The sequence below is a fragment of the Hyaena hyaena genome, unplaced genomic scaffold, assembly GCF_003009895.1.
Source record: "Hyaena hyaena isolate Hyena2069 unplaced genomic scaffold, ASM300989v1 scaffold_175, whole genome shotgun sequence".
Classification (NCBI taxonomy): Eukaryota; Metazoa; Chordata; class Mammalia; order Carnivora; family Hyaenidae; genus Hyaena; species Hyaena hyaena.
The window spans coordinates 127,283-148,040 of NW_024080808.1; the positions used below are offsets into that span (position 1 = coordinate 127,283).

The 20,758-nt window shown below is 37.8% G+C and overlaps 1 protein-coding gene and 1 long non-coding RNA gene across 2 annotated transcripts in view; both read right to left on the reverse strand.

Annotated features, from left to right (window-relative positions):
- Positions 1 to 918: 918 nt before the first annotated feature.
- Positions 919 to 3,070, reverse strand: LOC120237258. The gene is made up of 3 exons (XR_005529906.1): positions 2,735 to 3,070; positions 1,530 to 1,591; positions 919 to 1,022 (listed from the first exon to the last, which is right to left on the reverse strand). It is a non-coding gene; the product is annotated as an uncharacterized LOC120237258 (long non-coding RNA).
- A 7,393-nt stretch (positions 3,071 to 10,463) lies between these two features.
- Positions 10,464 to 20,758, reverse strand: part of KTN1 (kinectin 1) — a 108,819-nt gene continuing 98,524 nt past the window's right edge. Inside the window, exons 41-44 of the mRNA XM_039240505.1 lie at positions 18,821 to 18,904; positions 17,116 to 17,208; positions 15,941 to 16,061; positions 10,464 to 10,945 (exon numbers count right to left, since the gene is read on the reverse strand). Coding sequence (XP_039096436.1) covers positions 15,948 to 16,061; positions 17,116 to 17,208; positions 18,821 to 18,904 — 291 coding nt within the window. The 3' untranslated portion in view covers positions 10,464 to 10,945; positions 15,941 to 15,947. The remainder of the gene's footprint in view (positions 10,946 to 15,940; positions 16,062 to 17,115; positions 17,209 to 18,820; positions 18,905 to 20,758) is intronic.

Consider the following 20,758-nt stretch of genomic DNA (forward strand, 5'->3'; position numbering starts at 1 on the left):
GCTGTTGAGCGTCCTAAAGTCACTCTGCTAGCTACTTGGGTCCTCCTTCTCATTCCTCCTGAACTCCCCTTTCTGCTCATCTTCACCCTCCTCTCTTTCAACAAACTGCCTGGTTTTTTGCTCTCCTACCCCCATATCGATAATGATGGTGGTGACAACTGATGACACGTATCAAGCACAATGTGTCAGGTACTGTTATAAGCAGTTTACATGTGCGAAGTCAGTCATTTGCCTCCTCCAAGAAACCTAAGCGTGCATTACTATTATCCCGTTTTTAGAGGAGGTGACTAAGGTCCTGTATGTCTAAGCAACCCAAGACCACAGAAGGAGGAGGACACCCAAACACACCATGCGTTAATGAGCTCTCAGCCATCTTACAGCTCTTCCTCTTCCCCCGCTTCCCCAAGCCCTTACCAGGTCCTGTCCCTGTGCTTCCTAAATAACCCCTGAACCTATCCTTTCTCTCATCTGCAAGGTCCTGTCCTAGCTCATAGTCTCACTGCCTCTTGTCTGGATTCTTACTGCTGTAACCTCTTCACTGACCTCACTGCCACTAATGTCTCTTTCCCCACGCCATCCTCCATATCCACATTATTCATTCGGTCCTTCACAAAACATTACTAAGCCACTATTATGTACCAGACACTGAGTAGCTCTGGAATCACCAAAATGGTAAGATAGTCCCTAACCCCAAAGAACTCTCAGTGTTGGGAAAGTCAGACAGACAAACCAAAAATACTTAGTGATAATGGAACGAAGACTGTGCAACATGTAAGGCAGAAATTCAAAGGACCATCAGATTCTGCCCAGCATTTTGTAACCATTAGGACTGGTTTGCACTGCAAACCACTGTAGTGGTTTAAACATAATTTGTGGGGTGTTTTTTTTTTTTTTTTAACATACTCAGAAGTCTGAAGGTGAGGTAGGTCAGAGTTTTAAAGATTTGGGGGTTTATTCTTCTGTGACTTCTTTGGTTTGTCCTTCATGCCACAAGATGACTGCTCCATCTCCAGCCATTGTGTCTGTATTCAAGGCAGGAAAAAGGGAAAAGGCAAAAGAGGTAGATCAGTTCATGTACTCTTTCCTTTTCTTCTTTTCCAATCAAGAGAGATTTTGCTTTTCCAGAAGCCCCTCCTATAGACTTCTACTTAGGGTTCCAGGCCCAGGTCTGGCTTACACCACCACCCTTACGTGAAAAAGAAGCTGGAAAAGTATTTGGCTTTTCAGCTTCTATAGTGGGAGGCAGCAAAGGAGAAAAAGGTTGGGTGTGGCTGCTGGGGGGACAGGCCACTCGTGGTCAGGAAAGTTTCAAGGCAGGTATCATGCTTGCTATGGTCTGAATGTAACCTCCCAAAATTCGTATGTTGAAATCTCACCCCCAGGGGATGGTATTAGGAGGTGGGATCTTTGGAGGTGACTAGGTTATGAGGAAGGAGCACTCATGAATGGGATTAGTGCCCTTATGAAAGATCCCCAGAGAGCTCCCTTACTCCTCCCACCATGTGGGGAGAGAATGAGAAATCTACAACCTGGAAGCCAGCCCTCACTCCACCATGCTGGCATCCTGGTCTCAGACTTCCAATCTCCAGAACTGTGAGTAATAAATTTCTGTTTTATTAGCATGGCATTTTGTTATAGGAGCCCAAACAGACTAAGATATGTTTAAGCTGAGTCTTGATTCCTAACTCACAATCCATAAATGAGCATCATGATAAATGTGCTGGTTCTCATTCAGAAATGCTCTAAAACTTTATGTACAGAATCATCTTGTCATTATCATGTACCTGCTCAAGCATAGGAGAGAATTATTTAGATGAAGGTGGAAACACACCTAACATTATCCATCACTATCCCCTGTACCTCCTGCTCCACCAGCTCCTCCACTCCACCACTCCCCACCCTACGTTCCCTTCTTTGTGCCTCTCACTTCAGACCTAAATTTGGACGTTGTGTCTCCTAGGAACCAGCCCTGCCCTGGCTCAGTGGCCCTCCCACTGGAGTTTCCATGATTCGTAACCCCGAGTTCTGCGAAGACACCACCATGTCTCTTGTTCTCTGCTGTGTCCCAGCTCCAGACCTTCTGCTTGACTTCTGGAAGACTTAAAATAAAAACTTAGTGAATGAATAAAAGCCATACATCTGCCATAAACATTTTGTAGCATACCTATATTTATAGGGAAGTGCCTTTATTCCTAGCCAAAAAAGCAAACAAGCAAGTAAACAAAAAAAACACCCTAGAAGTGAAGCCAAAAAGGAATGGGCTTAATGTTGATATAGCCCAACACCAAGAAGCTACTTTCTGTTGAGATCTGTAGATAATCCCAATGCTGGAACCAAAATTACAAAGACAAACCAATAAATTAGGCTGAGAGATGGTGTTCAAAGGATCTAAATTGGCTTCCTGGCAATAAGGGCCCAGTTCCCCTGCCACCTACTTCAGCGCACGTGCCAGTCTCTTGCAAGTGTTTGCCATATGAGGCTCATCTAGTTCACCATGGGAGGGAGGAAGATTAACTCTACCCAGGGCCCAACATGTGCCAGGCACTGCACACGTGGCATCTCACTTTCCTCACTACGACTCTGGGGTAAATGACTGTGCTCTATGTGGGACCACACTAAATGGCTGTAACATGCTGTGGCAACAAATAAGCCCCAGTGGCTAAAGTTAAATTATTTCTCTCCCACACAGTATGGTTCTGCATAGCTGTCCTCCAAGCACTGACTCGACTGGTACCTTTGGTTTTTGTCTGCTGAGGTCTCTTCCTCCTCCAGATGGTCCTTCCGACCAGAATCCAATACAATCCCATTGGCTTTCTCCCTCCTGTGTCCTCTGCCTGGTCCACAACAGGTAACCACGTATCTCTCATTCCGAAAAATTTGGGTAACACAGGTCATCCAGCATAGCCAACTATCCCCTAACCTACTATCAAAGTGACCACCCTTTGGCCTTTGGATTTTCCACGAATCATTCACCAGTCCACTCTGTTTTCCAAATGTAGTGGATACATTACAAATTCTCGAGATGGTCCCATTGACAGCCTTCCCTTTTGACTGGAGATGAGAGATTCTCCCCACCTAGCACCTATTTCTCCCCCTTGGTGGAGGTGGAACTCACTGCACAATAAAAGCTATCTCTGAAAAATTCCCTTCTCATTTCTGACTTTGAACCCTTTTATGCCATCAGTGTGGATGTGGGAATTCAGAGCAGCAGCATCCTTTCCCCCCATATTCCATTTCCAGTCCTGCATATTTCAGAACCTCACCCCACTTCACATGTAAGCTTCCACTTTAATATCTTATACAGATTTGGGGCTCTCTGCCAGGCATGTCTGAGGAACAAGGGGGTAACAGAACTTAATACATCACAGAAGAGCTGCAGATGAGCAAGGGATAAAATGAATAGGCATTATGACTTTTTTTTAAAAGGTTGTCAAGGGGCTCAAGCCTCCATGAGGGCAAATGACAGGAACAGGGGCATTTAGAATGATGTGACATTGTATCAGAAGATACTATATTGGAAAATAATTACAAGGTTCAAGGTGTGGTTACAGGTGTGAAAGAGTTGCAGTAGTTTGAATAACGCCTCCTACCCAAAGACAGCCACATCCAAACCCCCAGAACCTGTACGTTACATGGCAATGGGGGCTTGCAGCTGTGGTTAAGTATTTTGAGATAAGAAGATTATCCTGGATGATCCAGGTGGGTCTTCAATATAATCGTAAGGGTTCCTATCAGAGGAAGGCAAGAAGAGGAGGAATTAGATGCAATGGCAGGAGCAAGCGAATGATGAAGGAATGATGAAGCAAGGGCTGCTCCCCAGCCAAGGAATGCGGGAGGCCTCCAAGCCAGAAAAAGCAAGGGAACAGATTCTCCTCAAGAGCCTACAGAAGGAACCAATCCTGCTGACACCTTTAGTCCAGTGAAAGAGATTTTGGACTTCCAGCCTCTGGATCTGTGAGGGTGTGTATTGCTTTAAAACGCTGAGTTTGTGGTAATTTGTTATAGCAGCCATCATAAACTCTATAGGAGTCAAGGTCGAGAAACTGTGAGCTTAGACTGCTGAGCAGGGGGATCCATGTAGAAGTCCAAATCACTAGTGATAGTTGTGGAGCTTGTACTGGAAAGAAGCCATAGAGTGGATGCCAGCTTTTAACAAATGGGGATGAGTGACTCAGAGATATATGGTTGAAAGCAAAGAGGAGAGGCAATATTTCTAGGTAGCATGAGATTCAAGGCAGGAATTTTTTTTTTTTTTTTTTTTAAAGAATGGATGAGGGGGATCTCTTCGCCAAGGGAGAAGTAGAAAGGCTGAGGTAAGAACAAAACAAGAGAGAATGGGTCAGTGGTGAGAAAGCACATGGCAGTGTGAGGATGAGAATCTAGGAGAGGATTTGGTGGGTCTATCAGTTAAGGTTGAATCAGGAGACAAAACCCCACAAAATCTGAACAGGTCAAGTTTGATATAAAGAATTATTCATTATGCTGGAGGATGACCTATAACAGTAAAAACAACTCTAAAAACCACCTTGGGACTGAGGGAAAATATATATTAAAGGACAGCTGGGAGGGAAGGGCTGGAGTTCAAGCATCACAGAAGGTGTTGTTGTAGCCCAGTGATGACACAGAAGTCCACTGGGTGGCCCTGGGCCAAAGCTGGTCTATAGTCTCTGCATGAGCAGGGCCATCTATCTAGGATGCAGAGGACAGAAAATCAGGGCCAGGAGTGGTTGTATTCATTTCCTAATGCTGCTGTAACAGATTACCATACATCTAGTGGCTTAAAACACACAAGATAATTTTCTTGTCCTAGAGGTCAGATGTCCCACATGGGTCCCATTGGTATAAATTCAAGATGTTGGCAGGGCTGAGTTCCTTCTGGAGGCTCTAGAAGATAATCCTTTCCCCTTGGCTTCTAAAAAGTCTAGTCCTTGAGTTACCAAACCCAACTTAGGCACTGGAAAACTCTAGAAAGACTACAAAGAATATACTCCCAAAGCAGTATATCTATCTAGGTAACCTTCAAAAAGTAAATTGGTGGCAAAATGAAATATGAACCTAAAACACTTAGCATGGTACCTGGAAAATGGCATTCAGTAATTGTAATTATTATGATCGCCATTATTTTTGTAATATCATTAACAGAATGCCAAATGAATGGTTAATTACTTGCTTTATAGCGGCGGTCAGCCATAATCCAGTTGAAAGTTGTGTTATATATACTAAGTTAAGTGTCTATTCGAGAGTGTTGAGTGGGATATATTCTAAGGCAGGGAAGTAATTCATACTCAATCCTAAACCATTCTGAGAGTGAATAGAGCTCACGGCCAATTGTCCGTTAAGGCTACTGACAGAATTAAAACCAGCTGCTCAGCACATATGAGACAGTTCTGTATCTTCTACATAAGTGTGGGTAGGAAATGAAATTAGTTTATTCAGAATAGATGTCAAGTTACAGTCAAAAAGTTAGAAAAACCTGTTCCATCTGACTGGACACGTTCACCTGACAAAAAACAAAGTCTGTACAGACTGTCCCCAAAGGATATCAAAGCAAAGATTTTTTTTAAGAATCCTTATACCTGAGTTTTTTTTTTTTTAATTAAAAAAAATTTTTTTTTAATGTTTTATTTATTTCTAGGAGAGAGACAGAGAGAGAAAGACAGCGTGAGCAGGGGAGGGTCAGAGAGAGAGGGAGTCACAGACTCTGAAACAGGCTCCAGGCTCTGAGCCGGCAGTCAGCACAGAGCCTGACGCGGGGCTCGAACCCACGAACCACGAGATCATGACCTAAGCGAAAGTCGGACACTTAACCGACTAAGCCACCCAGGCGCCCCTATACCTGAGTTTCTATACTGCCTCACATTGTTGGTTGCATAATCATGTCCTTGGTATCAAGAGTGAGAAAAAAAATTTATTCCAACTGATTATTCCGAAGGAGATAAAAATTCTATCATTAGTCACAGGGAGAATAACATTCATGTATATTCAGGATTGGAATAGGGGGATAAAGAAATTCACCAAACAGGAAAAAGGTTTAAGGTAAACTTGTTTTTAAAAAAGAAAATATTACTTGTGTGGCATAACCAGGAAATTTCAAGAAACACCAAGAACACCAAGAAAACCACCAATGAGCACTTTACCTTTTTTAGGCTTTGGGAAAATTGTTTTCCAAATAGTAGACTGACACGATGCAATCTCTTTCCCCCTCCCCAAATGTGTAGAAATTATAGAAATGATATAAAAATAATTAGTAAATACTTAGCAATGTTTGAAAATGAGAACTGTCATTTGCCAAGAACCTGTAAATTAAAAACCATAATGCATGATTTTCAAAGTGTTGTTACCAAACCCATATCAGCATTGCATGGAACTCTTTAAATTGCAAATTCTTCAGCCCCATCTAAGAATAAACCAGAAACGTGGTAGGAATGTATCACTTAACAATTTAACAAACAGAAAATTTGTATTTGAATTTAACAAACAGAAAATATCCATTCTTGGGGCACCTGGTGGCTCTGTCGGTTGGGCGTCCTACTCCTGATTTTGGTTCATGTCACGATAACAGGGTTATGGGGGGGGGGCCTACATCAGGCTCTTTACTGAGCGTTTACTTTACGGAGCCTGCTTGGGATTCTCTCCCTCTCTCTAAAAAAATAATAATAGAAATAAAAAGATTTTTAAAAATATTCATTCTTTTCAGTTGCTTAAAATATTTATAAATATTGGCCATTGGCAACAAAGCAATTGAAGAAAATACATTATTGTATTTTGGTTAGAATTTACTAGAGCTATATCTTTTTATTATTTGCACAGCTAGCAAGGAAAAAACCTAGATGCCCAGGGCTGAAAAGCTTGCACAAATCAACACAATTCATCAACAAAAGTGAATTTCCATTTCCCACAACTATACAGTCTAGGGATTAGAATACCGTATTTTAGAGATCTTGAAATGAATACTACACTGAGCAGAAAAAAAGAAACTTTGTATTTTGGCAATGAATGGCCCCCAAGACCTCTACTGAATAGTTCAGGGAGAACCTGCTCTTAGGTGAAAAACTCGTAATTTCTTGATTCTTCATACCAAGAGAATGCATAAATGTAAATGTAAATAAGACCTTCCCCCACCTCTTTGACTCTGTTTCCTGTGTTCCTGATATCACCAAAAAATAAATATTACCCAATGCTTTCTCATTTTCTAACTGAAGAGTAGAAGAATGAGCCTGAAAGTTATTTGAGATTTCAAATGACTTCACATAATGAAATCATTTCCTGCCAAAGCTTAACATTCTTGCTGATAACCTCTTTTACTCTAAACCAATTTTTTTTTGGTTTAGTTTTTCTTTCTTCTGAAGTCTTCACAAATACAGGAAATTTGTGTCATAATACGTCATGTTCACAGACCCAAATGTAATATTAGGAAACGATACTTTAAAAATCTAGGATGTGAAACACACACACTCAGAAAAAAAAAATCTCTTGCCATAAAGGAAATCAAAAGTTAGACAAAATTTTCATAAATTGGTGGTATTTTAAATGTCCCTTAGAGGAATATACAAATAAATTGTGGCATATCTATAATTAAAAATGAAGCAAAACTCCATGTATATATTTTAAAGCTGGTATTGAACAAGTAAAGCCAACAGAATAATTTATATAAAATTTAAAAACATGCGAAACATATTGTTTCTGGATACTTTGGTGTTAATTGTATAACAATGTGAAATTAAATGATAAACATCACCTTTGGCTACCATTGGAGAGGAAGAGAAATGGCACCAGGAAGGGGTATAAGATAGTTAAACCATACCCTATTTTTTTTAAATGCAAATAGAACAAAGTGTTAATGTTTTATGTTGAGGGGATATACAGTTTTTCCCCATGATTTCCTGTATGTCTGAAATATTTATGATTTTTTAAAATTAAGGACTAAAAGACAACAAAATCCCTAAATATAAAAATCTGTAGGGTACAAAGTAGTAACATAGAACTTACAATCTAAAATGAATTAGAAAACAAGAAGAACTGAAAACAAATTTTAAAAACAAGAAGTTGGCACTGCACAAAATACGCCAAAAAAAGTAAAAAGACTGAAAATGTTTTTATCATTTTTAATAAATGGATTAAATATAAAACAAAATACAACCAGAAAGTGCTGATAGAATTGCCCAGTACAATTAAAAAGTGTTGGAAAAAACAACATGCTAAAGACTAGGAGATCTAAGGTGTTTGGTCTTGGGAATCCTTTAGACTTTCAAAAGCTTTTTGTTTTTGGTACTTCTGTAATATTCAACATAGTAAAAATTGAAACCAAGAAAAACGTAGGTGTTTATTTCTTATTTTAAAATAGCAACGTAATGAACACGCTTTTTTGTGAACAGTAACCTCATTTTCCAAAATCAACCAACAAAAACGATGTAGTGAGAAGACTGGCATTACATGCTTGCAAATTTCTTTACTACCTGGCTTAATACAAGACACCTGCTTCTGCATGCAGTCTGTTGTGGTATGCTGTTTGGGCTGAAGCATACGAAGAAAATCTGGCCTCGCACAGACAGGTCACTGGAAAACAGAGCAGTCATTTCAGACACCGTGGATATTTCTCTGACATATTAGCAAAACTCTACGTGTTGTACTTTCTTAAAGATTAATTGCAACGTGGAGTCTGAAACCCAATCAGTGAGCTTTACAGTACACTGGTACACTAAAATCCCTGAGTTTACCTTGCTCCTTAAATGGATTTTTTTTACCATGCATGCTTTTGTTCACATGGGGCAGTGAGCATTCTCCCCTCCCTGTGGCTCTCCTCAACCCAAGTAATTTTCTTAGGGCTTCCCGCCTCAACTTGCTGCAATAGTGGCAAGGGGAGTCACTAGAGACGGAGGACACAGGACTCTTTTTCTGGGCGATCTGCTTGTAACACAATGGGTAAAGGTGGACAGTGGAAGATAGAAGAGACAATTACAAAACTGCCCCAAATCATAAATAGGCAATGTTGTGAACTTCCTGCCACTTCAGGTGCAAAAAGATGAATGCATATTTGCTTGGGATGTTGAGGGAGGGGTTACAAATAAATAAAAAATTGGACTGAATTCTTAGTCTCTTGTAATTATTTTTTCAAAATTAAAATATATGAGGAGTTGAAAAATAGTACAATTACACACTTCTTCAGAGGAATTAAGCTCTGAAAGGAGAGGAGCAAGAGGTTGTAAGAAGATGTAATTTGTTTGTTTTTTCAGATGGCAGAGACATAGCTATCTTTACAGACAATAGTAGAGGGAAGACAGAGAGAGAGAGAGAGAGAGAGAGAGAGAGAGAGAGATGGTGATGATGATGATGATGATGATGATGATGATGATGATGATGATGATATGGTATCTGGTCCTCAGATCACTTTTCCAGGGGTTTGCTGAAAGCAGCTAGGTAAGGTCTAGGGTAGTTCAAATCCTCAGGACAGTCATCACTGGCCATGAACAACCTCTCCAGTTTATTTCTACATAATTTAGAAATATTATTTGGTGTGCATGGCATGATCTGAAAAGGTTAGGAGGCACCACTTTAGATCATCCTCAAACTATAAAAATAAATTTCATCCATTCATTCATTTCAATACCTGAGCATAAATAAGTGCCAGGCACTTTTCCAGGACAGGGGAAAGAGCAAAGAGGAGAAGATTCCTGTCCTCATGGAGCTACTTTCTGTTGAGAGAAAGAGGTGTGACCAAGTATATGTTGGAGCTTATAAACATTATAGACAAAAGTAGGTAGGTGGACTCGGAGGCAAGGGGGATACTGGATGGTCAAGAAAGACCTGATGAAAAGGTGATGTTCACACAGATTTGAAGATGAAGAAGCAAGCCAAGACAGATATCCAAGAGAAGAGAGTTTTAAGTAGAAGCGTTACTGAAATAGCAAGGAGGCCACAGTACAGCCTGACAGGCACTTTAATACTCAGTGGCAAAAAAACAAAAAACAAAAACAACCACCCCCCCCACACACACACACACACAAAACCAAACAAAAAAACCCTCAACGGCAAAAGAGATCTTTCAATGGTTATTTAGTATCCACAGGGTCCAGTGTTTTCATAAAATTATTTAAATAATTAAAACTTACTTCAACAAAAAATAATACATGGAAACCATGTAACATGTGCCTCACAAGGAGGAAACTTAAAAAGTTAATTATTATTAGTTAAGAAAGTAACAGTAAGTATAAAAGGAGAGCTTGAAGCTGCAGTGGTGAGTTTGGAGGCTGTATTCTTGCGTCCTGTCCTTCCCACGCACAGCTCTGGTAGCACACAGTTTACACCACAATCACAGAGAAGCCCAGGGCTTCCCTTAGAGAAGGTGCATGAACAACAATACCTATCTTACCTGTCCAAAAGCTGAAATTAATAACTGTGTTCTAAATTATGTCGATCTGTAGTACTAATGAGATCTGTTAAAGTACAATCAAAATTAGAGCAAGTTTGAATAATAAGCATCCCTTTATTTGCTGACGCCATTACAAAAAACGGATTACATTAGCAACAAAAAAGTGTTTTCTTGAAGTCAGAGGCAGTTACTCCCCAAAATATTAAGTAAAACAGTGTACAACATCAGTATTAAAATGTTAAATTTTATATTGTCTTTACCACTTTTGATCTTCTGAACAATTTTATTGAGCAAAATAAGATAAAAGATTACATGTTTATTTTATCTTCAGGAATGTAAAGGTCTAATTATTCAAACAGTTTTTATTATAAAACTAAACTCTGAAGGTGTCTACAGAGTTGGCTTTTTTTTCTCTCTTTAAATCAGTAGTCTAACAAGGATTAGAAAAGACAAAACTCTGTTCAGTGTTTCTGACAAAGTAGAAAGGGTGAAAACATAAATAAGGCTTTAATTTGGCAAAATATAATACAATGCCTTCTGTTATCCTTGAATAAACAGCTTCCCAGTTACTTCAATCTGTAAAAGATCAGAAAGAAAGAAATTCATTTTAATACAAGCAACAAAAGGCAATCAGAAGACATTTGTCAAAGACCAAAAATATATACTCTATTTGAGCTAGCCTGCTCTTTCAACTAGGATCAAAACGACACACTAATGGTAATCAAAAACAAGGAAAAAAAATCTCAGGATTCAGAAGCTTATGAGGTGGATTTAAAAATAAAGGAGTGAAAAAAAATAAAGTAAATAAATAAATAAAAATATAGGAGTGAAAACCTCAGGCCATACTGAGAATGATGTAAAGATTTGAAAGTACTATTAGGAAACATTTAAAAGAACAGCACCAGGAATCCATTTTTATTAGTTCTACTCAAGAAAATATAAAGCTAATAAGGTGAGTAGCACTGAAATTTACAACTCTCTCCCATGAATGAACAAAGTTTCAGGCAGAGATTTTCTGAGGTCATGTGAAGGTTTCCAAGTCAGATAAAATGACTAGAAGTAAAACTTTAAAAAGTTAAAAGGACTTAACCCAAATGCAACATGTAAAATTCTGACTGGTTTGGGAAAAATAGCTAAAAAGACATCTGAGATAAAACTGAGAAAATTTGAATTTGGGTTTAATACTGGATGATTTTATAGAACTACCAGGTTTTGTTTTTGGGGGGGTTTTTTTGGATGTGATAATGGTACCACTATGGATTTATAAGAGAATGACTCTGTTCTTCAGAGATACATACTGAAGTGTTTTAGGATAAAATATCATGATTATCTGTAAATTACTTTCAAATGGTGTGACACCAACAAAACACATGTATATGCATAGAGATGAAGCAGGTAAAGGAGTGTTGCACCATTCTTTCAGCTTTTCTTTTTAAGTTTGTTTATTTATTCTGAGAGAGAGAGAGAGAGTGAGCAGGGGACAAGGAGAGAGAAGAAGAGATAGAATCCCAAGGAGGCTCCACACTGTCAGCACAGAGTCCTGATGCGGGACTCACACTCACAATGTGTAAGATCATGACCTGAGCCAAAATCAAGAGCGGGACACTTAACTGACTGAGCCACCCAAGCGTCCCTCAGCTCTTCTTTATGTGTGTGCTTTCTCCAAAATAAAAAGTTTAAGGGGAAAAGAATTAGAAAGTTAAAAAGCAAAGTTCTCACTGGCTATCATGTTGTCTCATCAAAACCAAGATTAAGAGGGGATAAGAAAGTCTACCTAGCTCACTGGTACAGGCACTAATAAAACATACCACAGAAAATGAAAACCTGAGCACTGTGATAGCCAAGTGTAAGGCAAAGAAATAAATGCTAGCTTTTATCTGGAACACTAGCCCTTATGCTTCAATGCTGCTATAAAAAACACCTTTCTTTCAGAAACAAGAGACGACTATATCATTAAAAAAATCTATTTGTCACACAAGAGTAGGGAAAGCACGTACATACAAAACACACACACAAAACTTCACCTCAATTTTTTCTGGTAACATCTAGAGCCTCTCCAATTCATAACTGACAAACCAAACACCAACTTTAGGGAAAAGTCAGAATTGACTACACAAGTGAGAAGAGGCTGGCAACTAAGGATTAGCCAGAATGAAGAGAAAAGAAAGCAGCAACAAAAGGGGTCAGAGCACAGAATAGGTGCATTAAAGGAGAAGAAAAGTACTGATTAAGAGTGTAGGTGCTAGGCAGAGACTACCTTGACTTAAATCCCAGCTCACCCAGTTACTAATTGTTGCATGACCTTGGGCAAATCATAGGAACATCTCTGGGTCTGTTGTAAAACAGGAATAAATAATAATAATAATACCACCACCACCTATCTACCATCCTAGGTTGTTGTCAAGATGAATGACCACATGTCGGAAGCCTGTTCTTGCTTAGAAGCACACTCATAAAGTGACTGCTGTTAAAATCATCCTCCTCCCTCCCCAGGATTCCACATACTGGTTCCAAGGTAAGAAGACCTGAATGTTATGTCTGAATGTTTGTCTCCCAAAAATTTATATGATGAGATTCTCCCAATGCAATGGCATTTGGAAGTGGGGCCTTTGGAAGACTCTACCATCATGAATGGGATCAGTGTCCGCCTAAAAGGGATCCAAGAGAGTTCCCTTGCCCCTTCTGCCATGCAAGGACACAGTGGGAAGATGACCGTCTTTAAGCCAGGAGGTTCTCACCAGACACAGAATCTACTGGCACCTTGATCTTGGACTCTGCAGCTTCCAGAACCAACAAAAATAAATGTTGTTCAAGCCCCCCAGTCTATGAGATTTTTGTTATAGAGCCAAACAGACTAAGATTTTGAAGTAATAAAATCTTCTGATATGGTCAGATATACATTTTGAATACCAAGAAGCCAGGCAAATATGATACATAGGGAAAAATAGATATCTGAAAGATAAATAGGTAACCAAAAAAAGTATACTATAAAATACTAGTGTAGCTAGTCCAAAGCTAAAAAAAATTATCTCAATTCATAAAAAGAAAAGAAGAAATGATAAATCTATTTGGTGGAGGGAAAGGGTAAGGAGGGAGAGGAGGAAGAGTTCCAAATAAAGCTTAAGGGTTTACAAATTAAGGATAGAAGATCAATACATCTACCTCTCCAGTTCACAGAAATGCTAAGTAACATATATTAGGATTTAGAAAACTAAATTACTACATATCATCATCCCTTTCATTTTTGTCTTTTAAAAACTATCTTTCCCTTTTCAAAATTGTACAGCATTATTTTAAACAATTCATATATACTTGTGGTATATACTAAAAAGAAGTAATTTTCCTGACATCAGATATTAATTTATTATCTACATTTTCATGATATTTCCAATTTAATCATCAGGTAGTAGTTTGGGGTTTTTTCTCATCATAGGTACTAGTTTTAAGAGAGTTCACGAGAGAGAGAAAACACTGAGCAAAACTGATGGCTGAAGTTAAAACCCTGATGGTAACATAAACAGTTAAAGGGCACGAAGAAGAGCTGTGGGAACCAAGGGATGTGTAGGGAACTGTTATTACTGTCAATGGGTAATAATCTGGGCAGAAGCTATAGAAGAAAGAGCTCTCAAGTGCCTGGTGGACTGCGATCTTCATACAATCCATCCTATCCTTCACAATGCACTGCTGATGCTCAACCACCCTTTCACTTGCCAAACCTGGACTTCTGTTCATTGGCTGACAAGAGTTAGCACTCAGGGGAGCTGCCTGCCAAACTACAACTGTTTTAGTTGTACTGCCAGGATATACATATTTAAGAAGTTACAATTTCATACATCAGAGAAAACAAATCTGAAAAATAAAAGTGTTATACTACCAACAATCAGTGTTAAGTCTGAAATTTCCTATGATGAAGACCAATGTGGTAACAGGTTTACAAGACTTACTATGAGCAAACTGTGTGTTTGGGAAGAAAAGGAAATATTAAAGAACACCTCTGAGATGATGGAGAGATACTACTGACAAGGCTGAAAGGCCAGGGATAATAAGTAATCTTGGAATTTTTTAGGCTCTCAGAAATGAAGCCCTTTCCTTATCACACAAAGGCCTATGGACTGACTCCAGCATATTTAGCATATTTCATAACTATTTTCAGTATCTTATACTGAAAACTACTCTACTCTCTTATACTTTGAGTATTAAAAGAAATGCCTATATTAGATCTAGCAATTAGGAAATCTCTAATGACCCCAGCAAAAAAGCTTTCACTGGAATGGTATTCTAGACTAGAGGAAGCTGTTAACAGCAAGTAAATTAGTGCATACTGTGAGAACAGTTTAAGAATTTGTTAAACAGACAAAAAAATTAAGGTGGTAACCTGAAGGAAGTACAAGGTTAAAATAAGGCATCAGAACAGGTTTTCAGGACCAAACAGAAGGAGCATGTGCAGTGAAGAGAATACGGCTGAAGACATGGAAGAAAGAGTTTCCCAGTGAAACCAGATGCAGGTTGTTTTCCAATTTGGAGAAGGGGGATAATGTGCCAGAAGTTTAACTATACCAATGGAGAGATCAGCTTACCAAGGATAAAAGATTAAGGTATAATTATTTTTGCTGGCAGGTTAAAAGAATGAGCTGCGTTTATCTACAAAGTCTTTTAGAGGTAACTGACCTGAAATAGCATTTTAAAGGAGATTTTACGCTAACGCAGGTCAGAAGATAATTGTTCTATAAAAGTGAGACAGAATGCCCCTGTAAACAAAATGTGATCCAATCAACTTTTCCAGGACACCTAGCCTATCCTGAGGGCAATAAAATTTCATACCATGGTTAGGTTAATGATAGGTTTATTTAACTTCAACTAACACTCTCACTTCAGGAGTTAAAACTGGGATTTCTTGGGGCTCCTGGGTGGCTCAGTCACTTAAAAGTCTGACTTCAGCTCAGGTCATGATCTCATGGTTTGTGGGTTCGAGCCCTGCATCAGGCTCTGTGCTGACAGCTCACAGCCTGGAATCTGCTTCAGATTCTGTGTCTCCCTCTCTCTGCCCTTCCTCCACTCACACTGTCTCTCTCTCGCTCTCTCTAAAAAAAAAAAAAAAAAAAAAAAACATTTTTTTAAAAAGAAATTTCTTTACCTTATAAGCACACATAAATAAAACTCAGTTTCCAATTTAAAGAAATTGTGATTTTATTTTCAATTCAGCATCTTACCTCAGTAAAAACATTACATTTTATTTTACCATGTCATTAAAAAAAATCTCAAAGAAACAGTTGCACATATTATGCAATGAATAAGACCTAGGTAAACAAGTTATGAGAGTCTGTTTTATAAGAAGGTCAAAGGTGGCAAAAATAAAAGGATTTGGCCCCTCCAAGCCACAAGACCAAAATATGTAAGAGATGGAAATAATGCTCCAAGAAAGCTAAAGCTATCATCCGGAGGTGCAGAGAGAAAGGGTGAACACTTCACTAGGGCAACAAGAGCTTCTGTACGCCTGGCAAGCATACACTGTATACACATTCACATACACAGTGTCAAGAACCCAGACAATGACACTTCAGTTATCCTTACCTAATGCCTAGTAGTGTTCCTTCTCCTTTGTGAGCTGTTGGTTTACTGCCTGAAGCAGCTGCTGTAACTGTGTTACAGTCTGATTTAGACTTACAGACATTGTCTCCTTCTCAGAAGACTCCTAAAGAGAAAGGGAAAGTGATGAAAAACTCCAGAATAAGGAAAAGTCATTTGCAACCAAAAGAGAAAATATTTTATTGTGGGTTTAAATACAAACATGAAAAATACTGAAAATCACATGAAAATCAACAATGACAAAAACCATATAAAGAAATAGTGTGTGCAACGCACCTGGGTGGCTCAGTCAGTTAAGCATCCAACCAGCTCAGGTCACGATCTCACGGTTTGTGAGTTCAAGCCCAGCATCCAGCTCTGCGCTGACAGCTCAGAGCCTGGAGGCTGCTTTGGATTCTGTGTTTCCCTCTCTCTGTCCCTCCCCCCACTCACTCTCTGTCTCTCTCAAAAATAAGCAAATATTAAAAACTTTTAAAAATATTGTTTGCTACCTAGGGGTGCAAATACGATTGCACCAAAGAAGCCTAGGTAATAAATGTCACTAGGCCAACAAAGGCAACAATCTAGGCCTTGGGTATCAGTTATAAATCCATTCTCTTTTCAGAAAAGAGTTTGCCATACACCAAAGGAGAGTGCATTCCTAACAGTAAAAGTAAGTTCACAGATACTGAGCTAGGCACTGTTGTTGGAAGTATTACGGACTATTCTAAGTGTTTTATATAGTAACTCATTTATTCCCTTCAATAATCCTACAAAATTGGTGCTATTGTCACTGCCTTTCACAGATTGGGCAAAGCAGAGAGAGGTTAAGGAAAGTTGTCCAAAATCACACAGCTACTAAGCAGCAGGGTCAGGATTCAAGCCCAGGCAGTCTAACCAAGTCCACACTCTTAGGCAGGATACCATAATACTTGGAACACAAACATTAAAATGAACACAATACCTTATTAAGCTAAAGTGAAAACAAACAATAAAAACACTGCATTTCAGAAATAAAATATCTCAAAGAAAAGATGACCTGCATAAGAATTCAACCTAACTGACGGATATACATTACAAAGACACTTTTTAGGTCAGAGATGGATCTTGCACACTTTTTCTTCTTCACGTGATTTGCAAGGTAATTAGCCTAGACATGCGGGGTTAAAGAAAATGCATACCGTTTCTGGGGAAACATCACTATTCTCAATAACAGTAGTGTCTCCAGCAGCTTTTACTATTTTTGACTGGATAAGATCCAATGATTGTTGAGCCTGTAAGGAAAACAATATGGTAGCCTCCAAACACTACAATTGATAAACATATATGAGAAAAAAACCAAGTAATTTTCTTACATATTCTGTACAAGATTAAAGCTCCTGTCAAAACACAATGTACAGCCAATCTATTGTTTTTCTCTCTGAAATGAAAACAGCTTCTTCCCTGACCAGATTATAAAAACACATGCTCACTGCTTATTGTTTGAAAAAGTTCAAACAATAGAGAAAATGTATAAAGAAATTTAAAAAAAGAAATAACCACAGTTGATAGCCTAGATCAGGCGTCAGCAAATTCTGGACACAGCCGTTTTTTTTTTTATAGCTCACAAACTAAGAGTGGTTTTTACAGTTTTAAAGCATTGTGTTAATAAGCACACCAGCAAAAAAGAATATGTGAGAGAAACCATATATGCCCCACAAATCCTAAAATAGTTAGTGGGTTTGCCCTCTTGTGTCCAGATCCCTCTTGCATACATCTTGTGCTAATAGAAAATTTGGGCAGAAAATTTCATATAAATGGGGTTTTAACATACATGCTGTTTTATACTTGCTTGTTTCACAAAGTATTTTGTTAACTTTTTATATCTATAAATATTTAGATGCATTTCTAATCAAATGTTGCACAGTATTTCTGTTATAAGTAATGGCACACATCCTTTTATCTTTGAGCACCTGTTTAATATCCTTAATATCTGAGAAACCAAACTGCTAGGCTAAAACTGCATGTTTTAGATTTTGATCAAGGTTAAATATTAAAATTACATGATTGCTCATCCTTGATGCATCACGTATCTAAGTTTGAGCTCTGATACAAGAATCTTGAGCTCACCTTTTATGTTCTGGTAACACTAACACCAAAATAACTTAAAGCTATTCTGAATTCTGTGATTGTGTTTTTTATCATGCTAAATTTACTCTTTATAGATTCCTAGACTTCTACATAACAATTTTAAGCTATATCATACAGTGAAAATATTTCTTTCAACTTTTAAAAAACTGACATATTTGTTTTGCTAATGACTCCCACAAACACAATCAGAGCTCTAAAGCAGCTCTAAGCATATATAAACTGCATTATTGAAAATATCCAAAAACAATTATAAATAACTAATAACAAATAACTAATAATTATAAAAAACTAAGAAATGTAATCTTAAAAACTGCTCATTTATATATATGAGACAAAGAAAGTGTATTTTCTCAAAAAAACAAAAGCACAAATTTCTGAAACATCAGAGGTCTATATATCTTTTAGATCCATAAAAATCTAAAGAAATATACTTTGTAAGCTACTACATAAGCAAATCTCAACAAAACTATAAATTTGGATGTAACCAAATTTTTAGAAAAGAGTACCTTCAATCAAATGTAAAACTTTATCTATGCTTTATAAAGCAATTACTTACATAAATGTATTTAAATAATGAGGCAAATAATGGAAAAACAAACCAAAACTTTTAATTCCAAAAATTTAACTGTAAAACAGCTTAAATTTATAAACACATTAATATGCACCAAAAAATCTACAATTAGCAGTGTGTTTGCTTATGATTCAAAGCACAAAAAGTATGATGATATGGCATCTTCAGGACAAGCAGCATCTTACCTTATGCAAGTCACCAGCTACTTTCTGTCTTTCACTTTGTTCAGTTCTAAGCTTTGTGAGTGTTTCATTTAACTGTGCCTTTAACTGTAAAAATAAAGCAACACCACAATTAATTTAATTTGATTAAATTTAATTGTGCTGAGACCTCCAGAAGAATGAATGAGAAAGAATGGGATCGCTAACAGTTATTATGCACAGTGGATTAGCCAATATGCTGCACCAGATGTATAGAAAAGTTAAGCAGTGGAGGTTTCCATCTGTAAAGCTAAATATAAGAAACACTATAGAAACAAACTAGAGTTTAGAATAGAAAACTGTAAACGTAAAATCAAAACCATCACATTCCAGGTAAGTGCCTTTTAAAAGTATTACTATTCACTATTCATAAGGAACTTCGTTCACAATTAAATTGTTTCAAATTAAAAGGCAAGCAGTCAGAAATTTTACTAATTTGTTTTTTAAGGCTTGCTTTGACCTCTCCAGTTAAAAGTCAATTGTGTAATATTTTAAGACATTGAACATAAGATTACAAATACAGTAATATGAAAAAACTTAGAAATTTAAATGTTGATAATCCTTTGAAACATCACTAAAGAGATCAGTGCAAGACCACAAAGGCCTAATTATACAATAAGAAATGTCTTAAGATATATGTCTCAATAACCACTTTGTTAAAACAGTTGTAAAGTTCTATAAATTCTAGTGCCTATAATGCCTTTTCTCATGATAAATGTTCCAGTTAAATATGAATAAGGGAAAGGGACCATACTAACAAAAAAATAACTTTCTTATTAAACTCATCGGGTTAACTGATTTTGCCTGGCACCCATAGGCCTAAATTTCCAAATAGTTCCTGGAGACCCAAAAAGGGGAAACAGATCCTAACCTTTCAAACTGGAGAGAGAATGTGAGGGATACTGCATGTGGATATTTTATTTTGGGAACTCTGTTTGAGTCCCAAATGCTTCAGTTTTTGCTCCTTTACTTAACTCTAATTTAGTACATGGCAAAGTATGTACAGGCAAACAAAACTATTTTATCTTAAAATGTGGCAATAGTTATCCTGAGCAAATAAAGACTAAAATAAAGATTCAAGGCAAAAATAAGAAACAAACACCTTTTAAAATGGCCTCTTAACAGAAGTAGAGAGGCAAAAACTACAAAGAGAATATCAGGCCAAATGACGACTCAACTATAATCCTATGGGCTCGATGCCACTCTGTCGGGGAGTCAGCTACCAAGGGCCAAAGTTAAAAGTAAAATCTTGGGGCGCCTGGGTGGTTCAGTCGGTTGAGCTTCCGACTTCAGCTCAGGTCATGATCTCACAGGTCATGAACCCACACTGGGTTCTCTGCTGTCAGCACAGAGCCTGTTTGAGATCCTCTGTCGCGCTCTCTCCGCCCCTCCCTTGCTCGTTCTCTGTCAAAAATAAATAAACTTAAATTTTTTTTTAAGTAAAATCTCCAACAACTGTAGTTAACATTTTTTAAGAACACATTCTAGGGTAGGGCTTATTGCTTGTAGCTATGACATAATCACAATCCTGATCTATGCAATATACAGTAAGCGTACGTATACAACTAGTCACACACTGCAGTGGAAATGCCTTAATTAAAATAAAATGAAGATAAGTGAAAAACCAAAATTTTATTTCAAAACTAAAGGGGGGTGGGGAAGGCTCATATGTGTACATTTCAAAGAGGCCTACTTAAAAACTCATTCCCATAAATCACTGCTACATCACCGAAGACCAACCAAATAAGTGAGTTAGGAAGTTTTCTTTGATATACACAGCAGTATAAGAAAGTTCCAAACTGTGCAAGGTTAACTCGGGCTAGGGGGAAACTTAAAATCTTCCTAGAGTTTATCCAAGTACTTTAGTCATGTGCTATAACAATTTTTAAGTCACAGAAAGACATGATTGTTTGAAAAATACAA